Consider the following 19,863-nt stretch of genomic DNA (forward strand, 5'->3'; position numbering starts at 1 on the left):
GCATTTCAGATTCAGGGTCGCACAAGATTGTGAAGAATCTTCAAGGCTCTGGCGATAAACGAGAATCCGTCTCCTAAAAGCTACTTCAAGACAAGTCCCCAAGAATTCTGATGAGTTCTTATAGAGGCTTCTAATTCTTATACAAGAATAGTTGAATTTAATTTCAATTGGTATATCAAATAAACTTCCGAAAAATGTTTTTTCATGTGCCAATAAACTGATATCTAAATTACCAATAGCCTGTAACACACTCATTCAAGTTACCTGCTAAGAAAATTTGTATTACAGTATCTGAAAATAACCTGAAACTGCAATCTTAATATATCACGAACCTAAGTTAACGGTTTTTTAGATGTGAACTAGTTTTAATTACAATAACCGAACGTTGGCAAGTCAAAAAATTTCAAACTCTCGAAGAATCGACCACGTTATTAAATTACATAAGAAAATAGCTACTATCTGGAATTGATAGTGGAATTGGGCAAATAATATTTCTGCTGGACGATACCATATTTCCAACCGAATGAAATAAAATTGATTGTTATTAATAAACTCGAATTAATGATGTAAACATTTTTTATAATGATGGGTTGGGGCTATCAAGGTATTTAGTAGCATGGGGAAGTAACGGACGACTACAGTAAATGAAATTCAACATTATGAAAATGATTTCAGGGGTCCTTCATCCACACTCGGAGATGGGAGAGAAAAGACATTCCTCTCGCAGCGGGAAGAGGTCGGTTCCGCGATCCCAGCAGGATACGATCCTATTTTTTACCAGACTGCTTCTCCGGAGCAGACGAATCTTCGGCAATAACTTGCTTTCCCCATGTAAAATACAATAACAACAGCAACTCGTTGTGTTGGGAAGGGAGCCGCGAGGAGTCACAGTCACTTGTAAATCTTGAGCGCGCGTACAAGAGACACAATGCGCGCAACAAAGGGATGGATGTACGGGGACTACAGCATCACGATAAGGCACATGAGACGTCGCTAATGTCCCGCATCTCACCATTCAGACCACCAACTCCATCCCTCTAATCGCTTCATCCCCACCCCCATGCACCTGTATACTACGACCACCATGCAGCGCAGCGCATTTCTGTCAAATTTCTAAATTGTGACTTGTTGGTAGTCTTATCACACGCCGCCATCTTACCCTGTGCACTCACACACTCTCATTTGCTCTCACGTTCCTGTCCGATATCACATGTTTCAGAATCATTCTGACAAACTCTAAACTTCAATTTTTAATAACTCTCATATATGTATTATGTTATTACGTTACTCAACATTTGGTTATAATGAGAGCCTATACATTAAACATTTAGAAGACATTTTTTCAACATTATTTAAGAAGCCGTTGATTAATTCGCATTTTAGAACGCATAATATTGTGTACTCACCCTACTTGTAATAGTGTTGAACTGTAATCTCAGTGTTTCTCTAGTTTTTTGACGTGATGCACATCTGCTCAATGGTTCATTGTTCATAACATTTATAATGTCGTAGAGCTATAATTGTTTTATAAATGTTTAAACATTTCATGGATAAATAAATCTTAAACATTTTCTCCAAGTTTTTACTCGTATGTAAATTTCACGCCTAGTGAGAACGGACTACTTGTTATCCCTTATTTGCTTATTTAGATTCTTCAAGAGAATCTAATAACTTTCATGAGAATGAATAACTTTTTCTCTAATACATATTTTTGATTTCGAATAATGCCCAAATGAGTTTTTTGCTTGTGCGTGGGTAATGGAAAGTGCGATAGTGAAATGATGAGATGATCTAACGTCCATGCCATCGGCGGGATTCGAACCCACAAACCAGGCGGTGTTGACTCTATTTTTCTGTACCTGAGTAAAAATATTCAAAAATGAAAATGAGAGATTTCTTAAAATTGATTCATATTCCAGTGTCAACCTTCCTTTTTGACCTTTCACCTCAAGTTGGAACCCCTAAAAACTGATATAATCTTCCAGATTTCTCCCATCTCGACATTTTTAGGGATGATGATTAATTGATTCGCTTTCTGAGACTTCAAGGTTTTGGTTTTGGAAAACAAATGAAACGTCTTGCACACAACTCAATCTACTTACGTTTACCTGAATATCAAATTATTTTTGATGAATATCAAAATTCATCAAATAATTGAAGAAATTGACATTTGATTATGGAATAATATTTATAAGATATTTATAAGCACATTACTTGATATGAGTATCATTGTAGTCAATTTCTATATCATTATTTTGTACAAATAGTGATATTTTATTACAATTATTTCACCAGAATATTCTAAGGACAAACAATCTCACAGTAATAAATAAAATTCCAGCCATAAAAGACTAATTGCAGATAATTATATGACAATGCTCTGAGACCAGTTATACCAACGAATTCAGATGTGAGGGCGGCTCAAGAAATGCAATTGAATATGAAGATAAGCGTACGTTGAGAATTCGAGGTGACATGGAAGCCCTTCACATATTCAAAGCCATTAAAATGCTACATAATACACATATTGTCTATGAAAAATGTCACAAAATAACTTCATCAGAGTCGTAGAGTGTAAGAGTTTCGAATAAAAAAGGCAAATGGACTGCCTTATTTTCAGTAGAATTAAACTTTCAAGTGGGGTGTATTATATTACAAAACCATCAACTTTTTCCACTGATAATGAATGTGTTATTACAATCTCTGGTTGAAATGTATGCAACTTGATATTTTCCTCTTTGGAGGCCCACCAGTCTGCAATAAAAATGAAGATATTAAGTCAAAGACGGTGTTAAACAGAAATAAAAGACTGTATTTATAGAGAAGAGACACCGCTTCTGTCCCTGGAATATCATTAATCACGCAGGGTCAAGTTGCTGTCTCATAAATTTCTCAGGTCTACATGAAGGAATTTCTTAATAGATTTGTCCAATTCATCACACGCCGGATAAATAGAAGCAGTGAGGTGAGACACTGAGGGAAACATCAAATCGACTTGAATGAATTTGATAGAAGCTTACGGAGACATAAATCGCCTATTATGTCTTATAAAATGCCACAAATGTCAAATATAAAAATTCTCAACTGGTTTTCAATTCCTCAAATTACAAGATTTTACAGTGGGCTATCAATGACTGATCGTCCGATAACAGATTATTTCAAGTTTAAAATTGAATAAAATATAACCCAAGGTCATCAACTTTACTTGATTTGGACCTTGGCCTGTCATATTCCATCACAAACTCTTGAAAATCACTGCTTTTCGGAATCTCGTGATTTGAGCACTAATGATTTTGAATAGGCAAAGAATTTGAACAAATCAATCTATATAGTGAACTGTTTCTAAAGTTCATAAGTAGTACTCATAAGTAGTACTTATGAGTCTCAAATTATGAAGTTCTGAGTCAAATGATTGAGTCACACTACAGTATTTTCTAATTAATCATAGAAGAAATTTTGAAGACTACAATACATTTTTACAGGAATCGGCACAAACTAGAAAGAATAAATTGAAATAACTTGAACTGGAGTTGTGGAGTAATAAGAATATTTAGTATTCTGAATGATGGATATGGAATGTCAATAATAGTCTATTTGCTTCTAAAACACATTGAATTCAATCAATTCAAATCAAAAGATAGAAAACCAAAAATGTATCAAGTTTTTAGAAAAAAAATTTATATTGGAAATTAATGGAAAAACTCAAAATTGATTTGTGATCGGTTAGCTTTCTGAAAATTATTTGAAGATTAATTTGTTTATAAAATTATTTAATGTAAATGGGCTGATAGTTGATGTAAGGTAAATAAATAGGTTGGTTGTTACTGTACTCAATGTTATGTATTTGATTGACCCAATTTCCAACGTAATTAAAGCAGAGGATTGGGAAAAAACAATGATTAGTTTTGATAGGCTGGCTGCAGCCCTTCGCGCGGGCAATCTCCTGTCCAAAATTGAAAGCTCACCGATTGGAATCTACTTCCAATTTCCGGGCCAACACTTCCACCTCGAATAAAATCAATAATTCAATTCTCCCAAAACTTCAATCCAACACCAGAAACCACAAATGCAAAGAAAGCGAATTCGGTTTATAATAGTACTTCATGCTGACTCCATTAAAAAAAAAAAAAAACAAAATAAGACATCATACTAAAGATCAGATTGAATTTTAAGCTTTGAATTTAGATTAAACCACGTCAGTTTGAAATTTATACCCATGTTTTTCAAATAAAATTGATATCTCATGGGAATCTATCAAGTAGAAGAGTGAATGAATAAATGATGACTACAATAATATTTATCGTATGAGCTAAATATGCATCTATTTCACTCAGAAATTATTGTTAATAACTCCAGTTTAGAACACACTTTATTGGTCAAGTAAATTAAAATCAATGTAGACTGTAGACTGATTGTCATAGAAAAATAAGAGCCAATCAACAGAATATAACATTATATTACAGTATTAAAAAAATAATATGAAACTGCTTTTACCTACAATCCTGTAAAATGAAATTTTAGAATCAAGGAACGTGCAAATTACATTACATTTAAAGTTTAATATTAATGCCAAAATTTATTTACTGCTCAAATCAACATGAATAAAAATATTATTATGTTATTTGGGTGATTTATGCAGAAGATTGGTGATAAGCCAGAAGAAACATATCGTGGATATTTTAAAATGAAAATATCAAAACAGTTTGGGGAGAAAACATTCCTTATCAGTGAATTAATTTGAAGGGGATCGAAAATTAAAATGAACGTTTCAACAGTTATGAATATAAAAAATAATTATGAGGATATAAAATCTGAAATTGGAAACACATTTCAAATGCAAAAACAGGAACTTGGTTCTTTAATAAAGAGAGCAGTAAAGAAAGCATTGAGAGATACTGACCACCTGAGAAGAGAGATGAATGATAAAAAGCAGTCAACAATCTTCTAAGAAAAAAAAGATGGAAACAAAACCAAAGACAGAACGGTCAGCCGATCTTTACGACTGGAAACTTATTAGAGATGATAATTTAACGATCAAAAGGAAACGCTATGAAGTTTTTAAAAATTCAAATAGAGAAAGAATCGACTCAGCCAATATGACACATTCGATCGCTCCGGGAAGTAAACAAACTGCTCTGACACTTGGGAGAGGTTTACATGAAATATCGGCAATATTTCACACGAATTTACAGAAACTACATGATCGGACCGCTTTCAACAGCTCTAAAACTCACTTTCCTATTGAAAACCACCGAATAGAATCATCATTTTTATAAATCCTATAACTATAAATAAGTTTTATCGGCGTTCAGGAGCTGCATACGTCTCGGAAACGCTTTCAAAACCAACTTAGTTGCAACCAAACTGAAATTGTTGCTACTTGTGGAGACATAGTTTGGTAGGCTGTGGAATTCTTCCATTATTTTCCAACATTTTATAGGAACTCTTTCACGACTATCCTTTCAGCCGATTAACATGTCTCACTGACATTATTTATCTAGTCTCAACCCCCAATCTTAGTTTTATTAACATTGAAATGACGAACCCATTACAATGGCTTGAAGCGTTGTAGGCTGATTAAATTTACTAGTCCTAATTCAGGTGAAATTATCCCAACAACAGGGGTTGCTTGACAAGAAAAATATTAGCAAATGTATAAGAAGCAAAAGTTTATATTCAAAGAATGGTGATATAATAAAACAGTTTTTTGTAATAGTCTTTTGCAGGATATCACAAAATTTATAATTTTTATCAACATTCTATTATTGTATCAAATATTACCAATCCAAATCAAATATAATAGCATATTGCTGTAGAAGAATTAACTTAGAGAGATTATGACTAAATTTATGAAATTTAATTAAGGGAAACCCAATAAAACAGTTATAAGTGGCATTTATTTACAGTAGACAGTTATTCCAGTATATGATATAGGACATACAACACATTTGTAATACGATGACAATTTCTACAACAGAAGCCAACTCGTGAAGAAAGGTAAATTTTCGAGATAAATCAATCTTGAATTTAATCACTTGTTCAAAAAGAATAGTCTTATTGGGATATGGTAATGGGTTGCAGAGAGAACCAGGAAGGGGATTGGACCACCAGGAATGTTGGCGAACAGGAACCGAAGTGACGAGTTTGATGTCCGGCGTGAGACTTCAAAAATGAAGCACATCAGTTCCGCAGTCACTTTTACTGTTGAACGTGCCATCATTTTTGCAGATCATTCCGTCATCTTGACTGCTCGTTAAAAGCCTGCGAAGACAACAACTCCTAGGCCTGTGTTATCGGTTAGAGGAATCCATTAGGCAAACCGCGAGTCACCTGTACGGACTGCCAGCCAGAAGATAGAAGTAGACTTCTATAGCATACTATACTACTTCTATACTCTGCTGGCAGCCGAGTTCCCACTCAAAGCAGTTATTGCTTCCAGGAAAGTTTTGCTACGGTGAATGTACGTGAGATCGAGAAGATGTCACTGCTGAATATTCATCAAGGCGGATTCAAGCTCTAATCTCAGCTACAAGGCAAATGAGCCGAGTGGACTAGAATCTAGAGAATGTAGTTGGACTAGGAAAAAAGTTGGGAATCTCCTCTGAAACGTAATCTATTTTTATTAGATCTTGAATGATGAGTCAGTAAGCCTGTGAAACATGGTAATCAGCCATGAACTATGATCTAATCTTGAATTGAGTCACGATTTAGAATTACAATTCATTAATCATATAACAGTGCAATAGAACGATTTTTGATGTTACATAAATCAACAAAATTATTAATTTTTTAATAAACAAATGTGAATGTGTGTAAATTGGAATTGAGCTGTGATTGTGAGTGTAGCTACACTCACTTCAATAAACAAAAAATAGATAGAAAGTATAAATAGCCACTCAGCACGATGAGGATGATGCTAAAAGCCTTGAAACGCGTACGGAATGGACACCACGTTGTAATAAGTAATAAGTGAAATAATTGTAAGTAGTGTTTTAAAAATGAAAATTCGAAACTAGAATTAAGTTAAAAAGACTAACAGTTCAAGATGATAGAAACTATATTTTTTATAAAAGTTGGATAAAATCCTTTCTTTGAATTGACCACAGATCAAGTCTTGTAGAATAAGATAGATGAGATATGTTCAATTGAGGAAGAATAGATAGATTATATTGTTGGAAGTAAGCAAAATAATAGAATAATTTCACATATTAGTATATCAAATGAAATACAATAAAATTATGTTTTTCATTTCTTTTTGAAATTGAGATCAGCATTTATTTTTTGAGAGAAGACGGTTGGAAACCTCCATCAGCATTCTTGGCGAATTTCGTTTTATGTGGTGTGTGATGAGAAAACCTTTCGACCAGTTTGCAAACGAGACGTGGTGATGAAGCGATTGAGGACTGCAGCAATTGGGCTGACAGCAGTCATCAGATACAGTAATACTAGTGTGGATGGCAGCTGTATGCAGTCAGCCAATGCCAATGCCAACACGATCGGTGTTTCGGTTTTGTTGAGGCGGTTTATGGCTCGTAAAGTGGCGGCAGCGGCGGCACCTGGATAAAGCACGCGAACCCCGGGGCAGAGCAGGAGGTGCTAATCAACCGATGAAAACTTAATCTGGCCGCACTGGCTTCTAATGGCTTCTGGTGGCGCGATCTACAGTGCGGGGCTGGCGGCAGGGTGGTTGCCAATGATAATTTTTACTCAGACACGATCACCAACATCAACTGACTGTCTCCAATCACACCCAACCAACTTCGCTGACACGAAAATCACTTCATTTGTTAAGTTCACCTACATCATACAGGTTCACAATGGATCAGTGGCCTAGAAGTTAATTCAGTTTATTTATTAATCAATTTTGTCCTGTATTTATTCATGGATTCAACAGGTTATCCCTTATGTGTCTCCAACACGATAAACAATATTGATTTAACTTTGTCCAACTAGTTGGAAAGCAATCTGCCATTCATACATCAATATCCAAATGATCAACTATGATCTATGAATGATTTCCATCACAATTATTACGATAAACAATATTAATTCAACTTGTCCAACTAGCTGGGAAGAGATCTGCCATTGATAAACCAATATTCAAATGATTAACTATAAATGAGTTACCGACTTTCCCAGAAACTTTCAATAATAGAGTCCATAATTCAAGATACGGTTGTATCATTTTTACAAAATGCGTATTGTGAGATCAACACTCGATTTAATTTAGTTCTGTCTACATGACTTGGTCGTAGATAATGGGATGAGGAATAATACAAATAAATGGTAGTGAAGTCCATAACCGTTGCATCTATAGAAGACTTGCGTCGATCTTGTTAGCATTTCATGATACAGTTATGTACTTCTTTGACTTACATGCAAGTGAAACATGGAGTAGATTCATTAGATAAATTGAAATAGAGAATGGGACCGAATTTTAGGGTTAGGTTATTTCTCAAGTCATTTCCAAGTATTTCTAAAGCTATTTATTCAAGTTACAAAAACACTACACAAGACACATAAGCTATAAGTAACGGATCATGCCCAAAATGTTGTCTTTCCTTTCTCTTCCATTGAGCCTTATTCTAAAAGAGACATTAATAGATAATATATTAAAACGGAAATAATGGAATCGTCATATTATAATAGAATTATTGCAACAGTGTACTTATGAATAAAATATTTATGGTATAACTTCAATTTCATATTTTCAATAATATGTGTATCATTTCGGACATTTTTATTCTCAATGAACAAATGTCAATGTGGCATCATATAATCAATCTCTACACTCTCTCAAATGTACAGCGTGGTTGCACCGGTAAACCAAGAGAGAACAGAAGATATTTGGAACAACGGCATCGATATGTCCAACCATCTGAGAGAATAAATAGTTTTTTATACAAGACACATTCACCAGTGCAAGTACAATATATTCGTTAAAACGAATGGACAATGGACGACAGTAACGGAGCAGTCGATTCGATCTGGTTTACATTATTGTCATCAGCGGGGGATGTTATTTTAAATTTTGTTCAGCAGTAATGATATTTTATATTCTTCAGTGCGTATTCATTGGAGTGAGACGAGTTGGGCAGGGGTTGGGCAGTGTTGTGGCTTATGGCTCTCGGCCACATAAACTACAATAATGTCCGTTTTATTAGAACGCCGCGGCCACCTTCTATACCCGCTGAGACAATGTACCACACCATTACTATACCTGTGTTCATGTTCGCTGCACGTACATAGATATGATAAAGCAAACAATGGCCGACTACTTAACACATATGTCGTCTCTACCCGTAATGAACCTAGCCAACTTAATTCACCCTGTCAAAATAGTAGTGATAGTGGTAGTAGAGCAGAGCAGAGCAGAGCTCAACACTCACATTGATCGTGTCTTAGGTAATCCTCATCCTCAACAATCTAACGGCTCCACGTTTCTATTTTAATCATTGCTGACCTATATCATAGAGAAGAGATAGCATCAACATATGCTATATTTTCTCTATGCCTATATTTCACTATAAACTAAAGATAGGAGTCGTGGATATGCATATATACTGGACCAAATAGTCATCGCATCAACTGAAATTAATACAATATGAAGCTCTGATCAAACAAATAGAAATATTTTCAAAAGGTTTCAGCACTCCATCGTTTTTTGGTGTAGCTCGCCAAATCCATCATCAGTTAGTATAAGTGATGCAAGTAAACATATCAGTTAAATTTAACCTTTATAGGCCTACAGTAAATATAATTTTTGGTTTGTACCTTAATTTTACATTTGAAATATATTATATAACTTTTTGCAACCCCCTCTCCATGTGAAATCAAATTCTCATTGTAATTTTGTGATTTTAGATTTTATGATTTTTATGGATAAATGAATGTAATCATGTCGTTAATTGTTAGGGTATTTAAAGGAGACTACTAATCATTTACTGTGATTAAGATTTTATGATTTTTATGGAAAAGTGAATGCTATTTATTTTTATTTAATCATCCAGAATTACACAACTTACGGAAAAGTACCACAGGCTTACGTCCAAAACGGTTCCAATTCTAATTTATACAACAGTCCAAATGTAGCTAGGTTATGTGTCACTTTTATGAATGTAGTCATGTCAATAATGAATAGGGTATTTAAAGGAGACTACTGGTAATTTACTGGTGGTATGCCTTTATTCCAATTCTCTTGGAAGTGATATAGTAATGGTCTACTCGTGAATGTATAATATCAATATTGGAAATATAGTCGTATTACTTATAACAAATTATATTGAACATAATATCACATACATACATATATAATATATACATTTATACATTATGTTATATATATATATATATATAATATATATATATATATATATATATATATATTCTATGAATTTAGAAGTACATTCATCCTATTTTTTTCTTATTAGCATCCAAGAAGCTATTATCTTCTTAGCTAATTTTATCTATTTTATCTATATCCAAAAACCAGGTGCAACTGAAATAGATAAAAATTAGCTAAGAAGATAATAGCTTCTTGGATGCTAATAAAAAAAAATAGGATGAATGTACTTCTAAATTCAGCTGTTAAACAATAATGGAAAAGATGTTTCACTGATCGCGTAAAACTTGTTCAGGATGTATGTATCAAGGTAATAGAATACTGTTTTGGAACCGGCTTCTTATGACTGTAAAATTTTAGAAATTTCATCCCAATGTATAAGAGGAGACTATAGTTATTCATTCATAATGAACGTTTTCTAGTGCAGTCATACAAACGTGAAACAAGTCACTAATGTGACTATGTACAAATGATGAACGGAGGAGCCGGGTTTCATAATGGATAAGGCGGTAGTTTTCAGAAATATTTATTGATTTTTTCATATTCACAATACTTTTAGGTCTTAGTCGTGTATTGGATTCGGCGTTGTACGTCGCTCACTTGTCGGGGGAAGAAATCAAATTATGAACATGAAAAATTGATAGAAAATTGAGCGCGTCCGCTGTCCAGGCGAAACTTTCGAGAAATGTTGACTAGGATAGGAATTATTGTGCTTAATTGCTCCGGATTTATGGGCAGAATTGGTAGTGGCGCACAACACCTATCCGGCAATTAGACGCCGCGGCTTCCATAAATCCAGCTGGCAAACAGGACGCTAATAATACGCTAGTCGGGGGTTAACGGCTATTAGACTTAATTGAATTTATACCGTATTCCCTGTGCCACGTTCAAATTATACCTTTTCACTATTTATGCTTAAACTTCATGCCGATCTGAGAGCCCACTACAAGTCTGAGAATGTTCAAATGCCAGTACACAACATCCTCAACAGCGTTTGTTTCAGGAGCAGTGGCACTCAAGCTACAATCTTATCTTATTGCTGAGACATTTCTAATCTTGACATTATGTCATAATAGCTTGCTTTTTCATTTCAATTGAATATTATGCTTGACAATGTTTCAAACTTTAAATTAACAATGATGCGTATATACCCAACTACAAAATGAGGTGAAAGCAAAATCTTTTCCCATCATTATTTACCAATTCAATAGATCTCCCATGATTTCCAAGATTTCTAAATTCTGTTTAATGAATTTCAAATATGTTTCTGTTCAATTTGAAATCTGTTTAATTTTGTTAAATGAATGCTTTAGTCGGAGTTTTTAGATACAATATTGTCTGGAATAACTCTATGAATGGTGTGAGGTCCCGGATTACATTAATTTGCTGACCAAAATATTTTTAGTTTTATTTAAACTTCAATTCATGGGCTAGAACGTGAGTTCGAATTGAACACTCGGATAAAGGGTACACCGATATAATCCACCTCAAATAGTTGATGAATCGCGTGATGATGTGCATAAAAGAGGCATCACCGAATGCATCTAGCTGGAGAAGTGAGTGAGGGAGTGAGTGAGTGGTGAGTGAGTGAGTGAGTGAGTGAGTAGGAAGGTTATCGGACTCGCTCCAGGCGTGTCATGAGCTGATAAGAGACCACCCTTATTGTGCCGCCACCCTTACTACAAATCACTTGTCAATCACTCTATTATTCGGTTGAACACTATTATACACTGACGACGGTTAAACATGCAGTTTGAGCCTATTGTGTGCAATCCCTTCATCACAATACTCCATCATCTCATATTTGCATGATACAGAAAATAACCTTTTTTCTTTGGAAAAAATACCAAGGAAATTATAATAAATATGCACTTCCAACCGAAGTTCTGCATTATCAATTGGTATAATTTATCTATTAATATTGATAATGATTTACTTTATATAACTTCGTTCAACTGGAAATACTATTTCATAACTTACATACAATTGATGAGATTTGAACACAATTTTGAACTTCATTAAATATTTAATTTGGAAAAGATGAATAATTTTTAGATTTTCTTTGTCATTATTTGTATCTCATAATAATCTACTCACATTTTAACGCTTACGATAAGAGTTGGGAGTGCCTCAGAGCTGCGAGTTTCAATAGTATATGAACATACCCTAAGAGGTTATGTTTAATTACGTTTTAAAGGTGAAATAAAAGGCTAGGGAGGTTAGGTTTTGGCTTTTAAATGGCAATATGTTGATATTATTTGAAATGTATTGATAATTTTCTATAATAATGATAAAGACAAATAACGAAAAGTTGAAATACTCGCACTTTTGAGATATCGCACTTAAGAATGATTATTTAGAGTTTTTGGCACCGCACAAAACTTAATAAAATAATTTCTTATGATTTAGTAAGATGTTAATTTTCCAAATTTCTCTGAACTATCTAAAAATAAAGGCAGGTCAAAAATAAAGGCAGTCATTCTATTCTAGCAGAACTTGTTCCCACAAAACGTCGCACTGAAATAATGCTATCTAGTATAGAGGACTATCATCATAGTACAATATAACCAATATTTTGTAATAACTGAGGTCACCGCAATGCTGCTTATCGATCTGTGATCCCCGAACAAAGCAGGTGTATTCAGATGACGCAGATAAGTGGCCTAAATTCATGCTCAACAAAGACACTTCGAAATGTGCATTAATTATTATACAGTCAATACATATTTCACGAGCATGGTTTATCATGGATATCATATCAATAAATACAAATAGAACAATAGATTTTCTGCGAAAAGTTGGATTGATAAGGAAAGTCGGTAATTCAAAAATATATAGGACATCAGAAACGTAACGCCAATAAAATCAGAACAACAGAAATAAATAAAAATTTAAGTAGGTACTTGGACTTTTATTTCTTTCTATTTAAGAGAAAAAAGAAAAAAGGTAATAAGAACAATGTAGAGAATGGCAAGCAATACCTGAAAACCTCCAGTTCAATCTCCAGTTACTGAAAAATTTAATACTTTTATGTCACTTTTTTCTTATTACTTTAACATAAACTTTCCAAAACTATTCAGAAATGAAAAAGAGTACAGTAGTAAAAAAGTGTCTAGTGCTGAGGCAGTTAATAAAAAGAAGGAGCTGTTAAAGTTGGAGAACATATTCAGACAGTATAAATCAGAGGATGTGAAATTTCAACTTAAATCCAGAAGGAAAGCTTTGAAACTCATTATGCAAAAAGATAAGCAAAAATATTTTGACAAGAAAATTTTTGAAGCAAAAAATAAGATTCGAGTAGCCTGGAAAACGATAAAAGCTGAGATTTGAAAACAACAAAATTGTAATCATTCAAATAAGAGTATAATAAGTAATGAAACGCATAAATCTGATCCTATTAGTATTTAATGACTTTTTTGCTACAGCAGTGGACAATCAACCAATCAATCATTTATTTCTTTCCAAAACATACATGAAAATGTACATGAAAAAGTCAAAAACTAACTTAAAGCTAAAGAGAAATAGTGACTGTTTAAAATTCAGTGTTTTTTTTTTTACAGTAAACTCGTTTATACTGTAGCATGCTAAATCTATCGAATATGCTCTCAGCAATTCCTTGAATTTTGATCTATTAGGTTCATGTCTTATGCAACCTGGGAGACAACCAATAAATTTTATTCCCATGTACGTTGGACTTTGTTTATATTTTTCCTTATTGTGTTTCTTTATTGTAAAATTATTTTTATTTCTTGTGTTGTAATTATGTATATGTTATATGTACTTGCCGTGGGAATCTAGATTCGTTAGTTTTTATATATAATATTGTCCTATAAATGTACAGGCTGTACACCGTCATGAACTTTCACTTACTGAAGAATGTCTTGCATGATTGCTCTCTATCAAGATTTAGAATTATTCTTATTGCTTCTTTTTGTAATAGGAGTATTTTATTTAAGTTTGCTCTCTATTAAGATTTAGAATTATTTCTTATTGCTTCTTTTTGTAATAGGAGTATTTTATTTAAGTTTGAGATGCTTGTTCCTCCATATATTTCAATTCCATATGAAATGTGGGAGTGGATCATTGCAAAGTACACTGCTTTTAACGTTTCTAAGTTGGAAATTTTTGCTAGTCGTCTCAGCGCAAAAATTCCTGAGCTCAATTTTTTATATATTTTTTGAATGTGAACGGACCAACTAAGTGTGTTTTCAAGATATAGACCTAAAAATTTAATTTCTTCCTTATTATTTACGAAATTAAGTTGCTTTACCTCTGAATTTCTACAAGTAAAATGGAGAAACTTTGTTTTGTTATCATTAAGTAGCAGATGTCTATGATCTAGGTACTTTTTAGTAAATGATATAGGATTGTTACATTTAATTTCTGTTGTGTTCCAGTCCTTATCAGCAATGCACGGACTTATATCGTCAGCGTATAAGCATAATTTACTATTTTCAACTAAATCGCACATATATTTAGGCAACCTCCCTAAGTAGCACAGAAACAAAAATTGACCTAACACCGATCCTTGTGGTACAGAATAGTTATTATATTTTAAGTTTGATCCAATATTGTACTGATTTTTATTGCTTGTATACTTTATATTTACATACTGTTGCCTTCCTTCTAGATATGACTTGATCCAGCTAAGCTCTTTACCTCTAATTCCGTAATTTTGAAGTTTATTTAATAATAATTTATGATTCACACTGTCAAATGCTTTGGTTAGATCCAGGAATGCTCCTACAGTATTTAATCCCTCATCCAAGTTTTCTAAAATGTTTTCTAGGAACTCTATCAGAGCAGTAATGGTTGACCTGTGTTTTCTATAGCCATGTTGTTCTTTATCGAGTATACCATTAGTTTCAAAATAATCAATTAGCTGAACTAGTACGCACTTTTCAAATATTTTAGATAGGGCAGGTTGGATGGCCAAAGGTCTGTAGTTGAGAGGATCAGATGGACTTCCTTTTCTTATATGCTGGTATTACTTTTGATATTTTTAATTCGTTTGGGTACACTCCAGTTATAATTGATGCATTGATTACGTGCAAAAGAGGTTTGATGAGTGATGACTTAGCACCCTTGATTATTTTTATTGGTATGTCATCATAGCCGGCCTTTCACAGGTATTTATGCTCTAAGGCAGATGTCCAATGTTTGTAGTGTAGACATTGAAATCGGTATACCATGCAGTAATTCATGTACATTTGCAATGGCGGCTGGCTCGCCGGGGGAATCAAGTACTGCCCGGCTGTACCAAAATATTCCAATACAAAATAATGTTTTCAAGTAAATAAATAAGTAAATAAAGTTCCCAGAATATGCATAGGGTTACGATTATTTATTGTTCAATAACTTAGCATTAATCTCATTAGCTGAATCTGAATGAGGCTGGCTGTGTGTATGAAATGTGAAGCATTTTGTCGCTGGTGAGTTTTGTTGTTGTCCCATATTACTGAGATATTCGTTCTGAGCTGCATTTTGCTCAGGGGATGCCGTGTTCTATTTTTCAGTACTGACCTTGGTCGCTACAGTAGTACTATACACACGCGTTGCCATGGAAACGAGATATACATACTTATAGACTCTACATTAGTGAAGCCTATAGGTACTGCAAGCCGAGCTGGGGCATCCCCTTACTACCAACCTTGCGATATGAAAATGCAGAACATAACGTGAAAACGAGGAATGTGTTTTGCGAAAATTCTATTGGTTAGGTTGGCACAATCAAAGTTTTAAAAGCGCCCAGTTGATGAACCGCATGTCTGCTGTTTACAGTTTGAGGCTTTGAAGTTATCCTAAAAATCTTGAAAACAACACGGTACGCATCGCGCTGATTCTTATTATTGAGAATAATTCATTCTATTGAACATTATTCTATAAATATACCGGTGTAAATAATGTATCTGTAGAAGTAATAGTGTTAGTTACAGTTAGTGTAGTGTTATAATCTTGTAGTGTGAATACTGAATAGTAGTTATATTATGTACCCATCAATAGATTTAGTTTGTGCTCTCTTAGAGACACCATTCTTCAAGTGGACTGATAGTGACAAAAAAGACCAATGTGAGTAGCCTCCTTTATATAAACTTTCAGGCATACTTAAAGTATAGTTTTATTTTTTTCAATATTTTTCTCAAACGACTCATTTTCGACACCAAACGGAATTGGGAATAATAAGGAATGCATCTTTCAAATCACATACTTGATAGCCTATGTCATATTCAATTTTTCATGTTATTTGGGCTTCCCCTAAATTTTCCTCCATGAGCCGCCACTGCACATTTGGCATATGGACTTTTTATCTATGGCAGTACAACCAAAAAAAAATTGGACAAGATACTCAAGCAGCGAAAGAGAGCTATCAGAATAATCCTTAAGCTTGAAAGATGTGATTCAGTACGATTGTTTTTCTCGCAGCTTGGGATTATGACAGTGTATGGGCAGTATATGTGATGTGGAAAGCAAATAGGAACCAGTTGTCTCAAAAATCAAATTCTAGATATCATTTTTCCTCAATAAAGGAGACTATAAAGAACAATTTAAAAAAAATTCAGATCGATATCATGAAAAATGACTGAGTTATGCCTATTAACATAAAAGCAGGGCAATGTTATAACTCCATAACGACAATACTGGTCCCTTTTCTACAACATTACATTTTTGTGTTCATATAATCGACTGTTCATATAATCGACGAAAAGGTCGACTTTTCAATCGAATCTGACCAACAAAGGAAATGTTACTGCATGATAATCGATTGAAAACTCGAAATCGATATTTTTGACCCTGATCTCTATTATTGTCTGCCCTGGACATTTTACTCTTTCAACAACTGGTCCCTTTTCGCTTTCCACAACACATATTGAATTGAATTTTCGAATTTTTCAAAATTTCAAAATTGAAATTTTTGAATTGAATTGAAAAAAATCTTTATTCATAAACATGTAAAAATACATATGAATAGTGTCACAGAATACTAAGGAATATAGCCTAAATACTAATTACAAACAAATGTAGACAGGAATCCTTATAATATTTTACGTGTATGACATTTGTTTGTAATTAGTATTTAGGCTATATTCCTTAGTATTCTGTGACACTATTCATATGTATTTTTACATGTTTATGAATAAAGATTTTTTCAATTCAATTCAAAAAACCTTGGACCCTTATTTTTGAACGGTTCTAGAAGCTCACTTGACCTGAGAGAGCCATACAGATATTATTTTTATGACTCCCTGGAGTAGGAGCCAACTTGAAGACATCAAAAACATTTGTAAATACGATCTAAAAGGATATCCAGTAAAATAGTTATTATTAGGAGATGATAACCAGATATATTAGAAATGTGTCTACATAGGAAGTGCAGAAATGTGTATATAGTGTATGAGAAGGATCACAATCAGAACTGATTGAAATAAATACAATACTCAATTTATTAAGAAACAAGATTCAAGATTTTTTGAAAGCTCTAGAGATAATTTGTCAGAGTGTTCAAAAGCATAACTCCTACACCCGTGTACCGCATTGAAATTCTTTGTTATTTTCGAAATAATTTTTTTTTTCATACATATAGCTCTATTTGAATAATTTACTATGACAGTTTGCTAAATGGTAATGACTTCTATTGCTTGATGAGCTAGAGCGGCAATAACTCACACTTAACAAACTACTTTCAAGCGTGCGACAGTTCAATGCCTAATGAACAGGTAATTTAAGACCATGGACCGATACAAATCAATCCTTGCTTATAATACCCACCAAATTGTAAACAATGTAAGCATATTTTATGCTCCGTCACGCCAGCTGATGCCTATTTGGATTTCAAAATGTGATGTTTACAACAGCAGTAGTTAGTTGGTTATTCATGGTGCTCTAAATATTCATAAAACTTCTCATTAAAGACAACGTCCAGACGTGAACCACTCATTGTACGAGTATGGGCCACAAAAACGATTTGCGGTCGACTAAACCAGAAGTGATTTATGTAAACTATTCCTGTTGTCGATACTAGTCAGGTAGTTCATCTCAGTAGATGAATATTGACACAGCTGCCTGATTTGCACAAATAAGCCAATTGTTAATAAATTTGAAAGATTAATAACGTGAAATTTTCACAATTTGAAACATATCGATGGAGTCAACGGTTACTAATTCCAATAAGATGGAAAAATGTTAATTTTTCACTTTGGTAAGGGTGCTGCCCACAGAGCTCCAAGACTTTTGGATTGGAATGGATTATGGAGAAGGTGATGTGTTTCAATAATTTATTTATTCAATCTCGGTTTGTCAGAATACAATATTTCAATCATATTATAATACAAAAGAGTCTGCCTCTAGTAGCCGATCCATTTCAAATTATAGCCGATTATTTAATTTAGCCAATCCAACATAAAAGCTCTAAGAATATCATGAATTTTGAAGCGAATTCATGAATATATTATGATATTCACTTTGAATATCATAAATATTCAAAAGATAAAGAATATCATAAATATTACAAACATCAATTAAATCTTGTCAACATCACAAATTATAAGCTATTTCAATTTATAAATCACTTAAATGATGAAAACCTTGATCGGAAATATACAAGTAGTCAGAAGTGCCCTAGAACGCAAAGGCAATCGATAACTTCAAAAGAAATCAATGTATTGAATGAGAACAAGTAGTGATGAAAACTAGAAAATAAAATTGATATTCACACGCAAAAATTATGAAACAAGGAATATGAGAGGAATAAAATGCCTCAACTTACGCTTTTGAGTGGAGTCTTGAAGCAAATGAATGGAGTCCCTCTCAAAGGATTGCCAACACGAGTGTAGTCCAGCCATCTATAAACAAAATGTAATTACTGAAAAACAACTACAACAGTACATTAGATCAAATCAAAATATCAAGTGAGTTTCAGTAATGACAAGAATATATTTTGTTATTAATATTTATCAAATATATATTATATTTCATGGATGATTTATATTTCACTGGTTGAAGATGGGGTTTCAACAAAATATAGGCGCATAAAAAGTGTATGCCATTGTAAAGTAAACCTCAATGTAGATAATATATATATGGCTGAAGTAGGAGACACATTACTTGATACTTTAATTGCAAGAATGAAATTATCAAGAGTCGATTAGCCGCAATTTATTTTAGAACCACCAAAATACATTTTTATTCAGCGTGAAACTAACTCAAGTCTTCCCGTTTATAAGCTTCACCATTATTATATTACTAGCCGTCAGGCTCGCTTCGCTCGCCATATCCGTCTAGCCAGGGGGCTTCGCCCCCTGGACCCCCGACTGGATCGTCCATGAATGAGATCAGCATTTTTCATTTGAGCATTTTTATCATATGTTAGGACAATCCAGTCGGGGGTCCAGACTAAACGTCTGGCTAAACGGATATGGCGAGCGAAGCGATTCTGACGGCTAGTAATATAATATTCCCAGGAATAGCTGATTGAAGTAGCAGTGCCCAATCAATTTTTCCGCGATAAATGTATTCCAATTCAA

The 19,863-nt window shown here is 33.6% G+C and overlaps 1 protein-coding gene across 4 annotated transcripts in view; it reads right to left on the reverse strand.

Moving 5' to 3' along the window:
* Positions 1-19,863, reverse strand: part of LOC111044543 — a 106,612-nt gene that overhangs the window by 74,140 nt on the left and 12,609 nt on the right. For all 4 annotated transcript variants that reach the window (XM_039427205.1, XM_022329720.2, XM_039427203.1 and 1 more), the window contains one exon: positions 19,107-19,182. In XM_039427205.1, the coding sequence (XP_039283139.1) occupies positions 19,107-19,182 (76 nt within the window). The remainder of the gene's footprint in view (positions 1-19,106; positions 19,183-19,863) is intronic.

Source organism: Nilaparvata lugens, chromosome 4 (genome assembly GCF_014356525.2).
Source record: "Nilaparvata lugens isolate BPH chromosome 4, ASM1435652v1, whole genome shotgun sequence".
In the NCBI taxonomy this organism is placed as follows: Eukaryota; Metazoa; Arthropoda; class Insecta; order Hemiptera; family Delphacidae; genus Nilaparvata; species Nilaparvata lugens.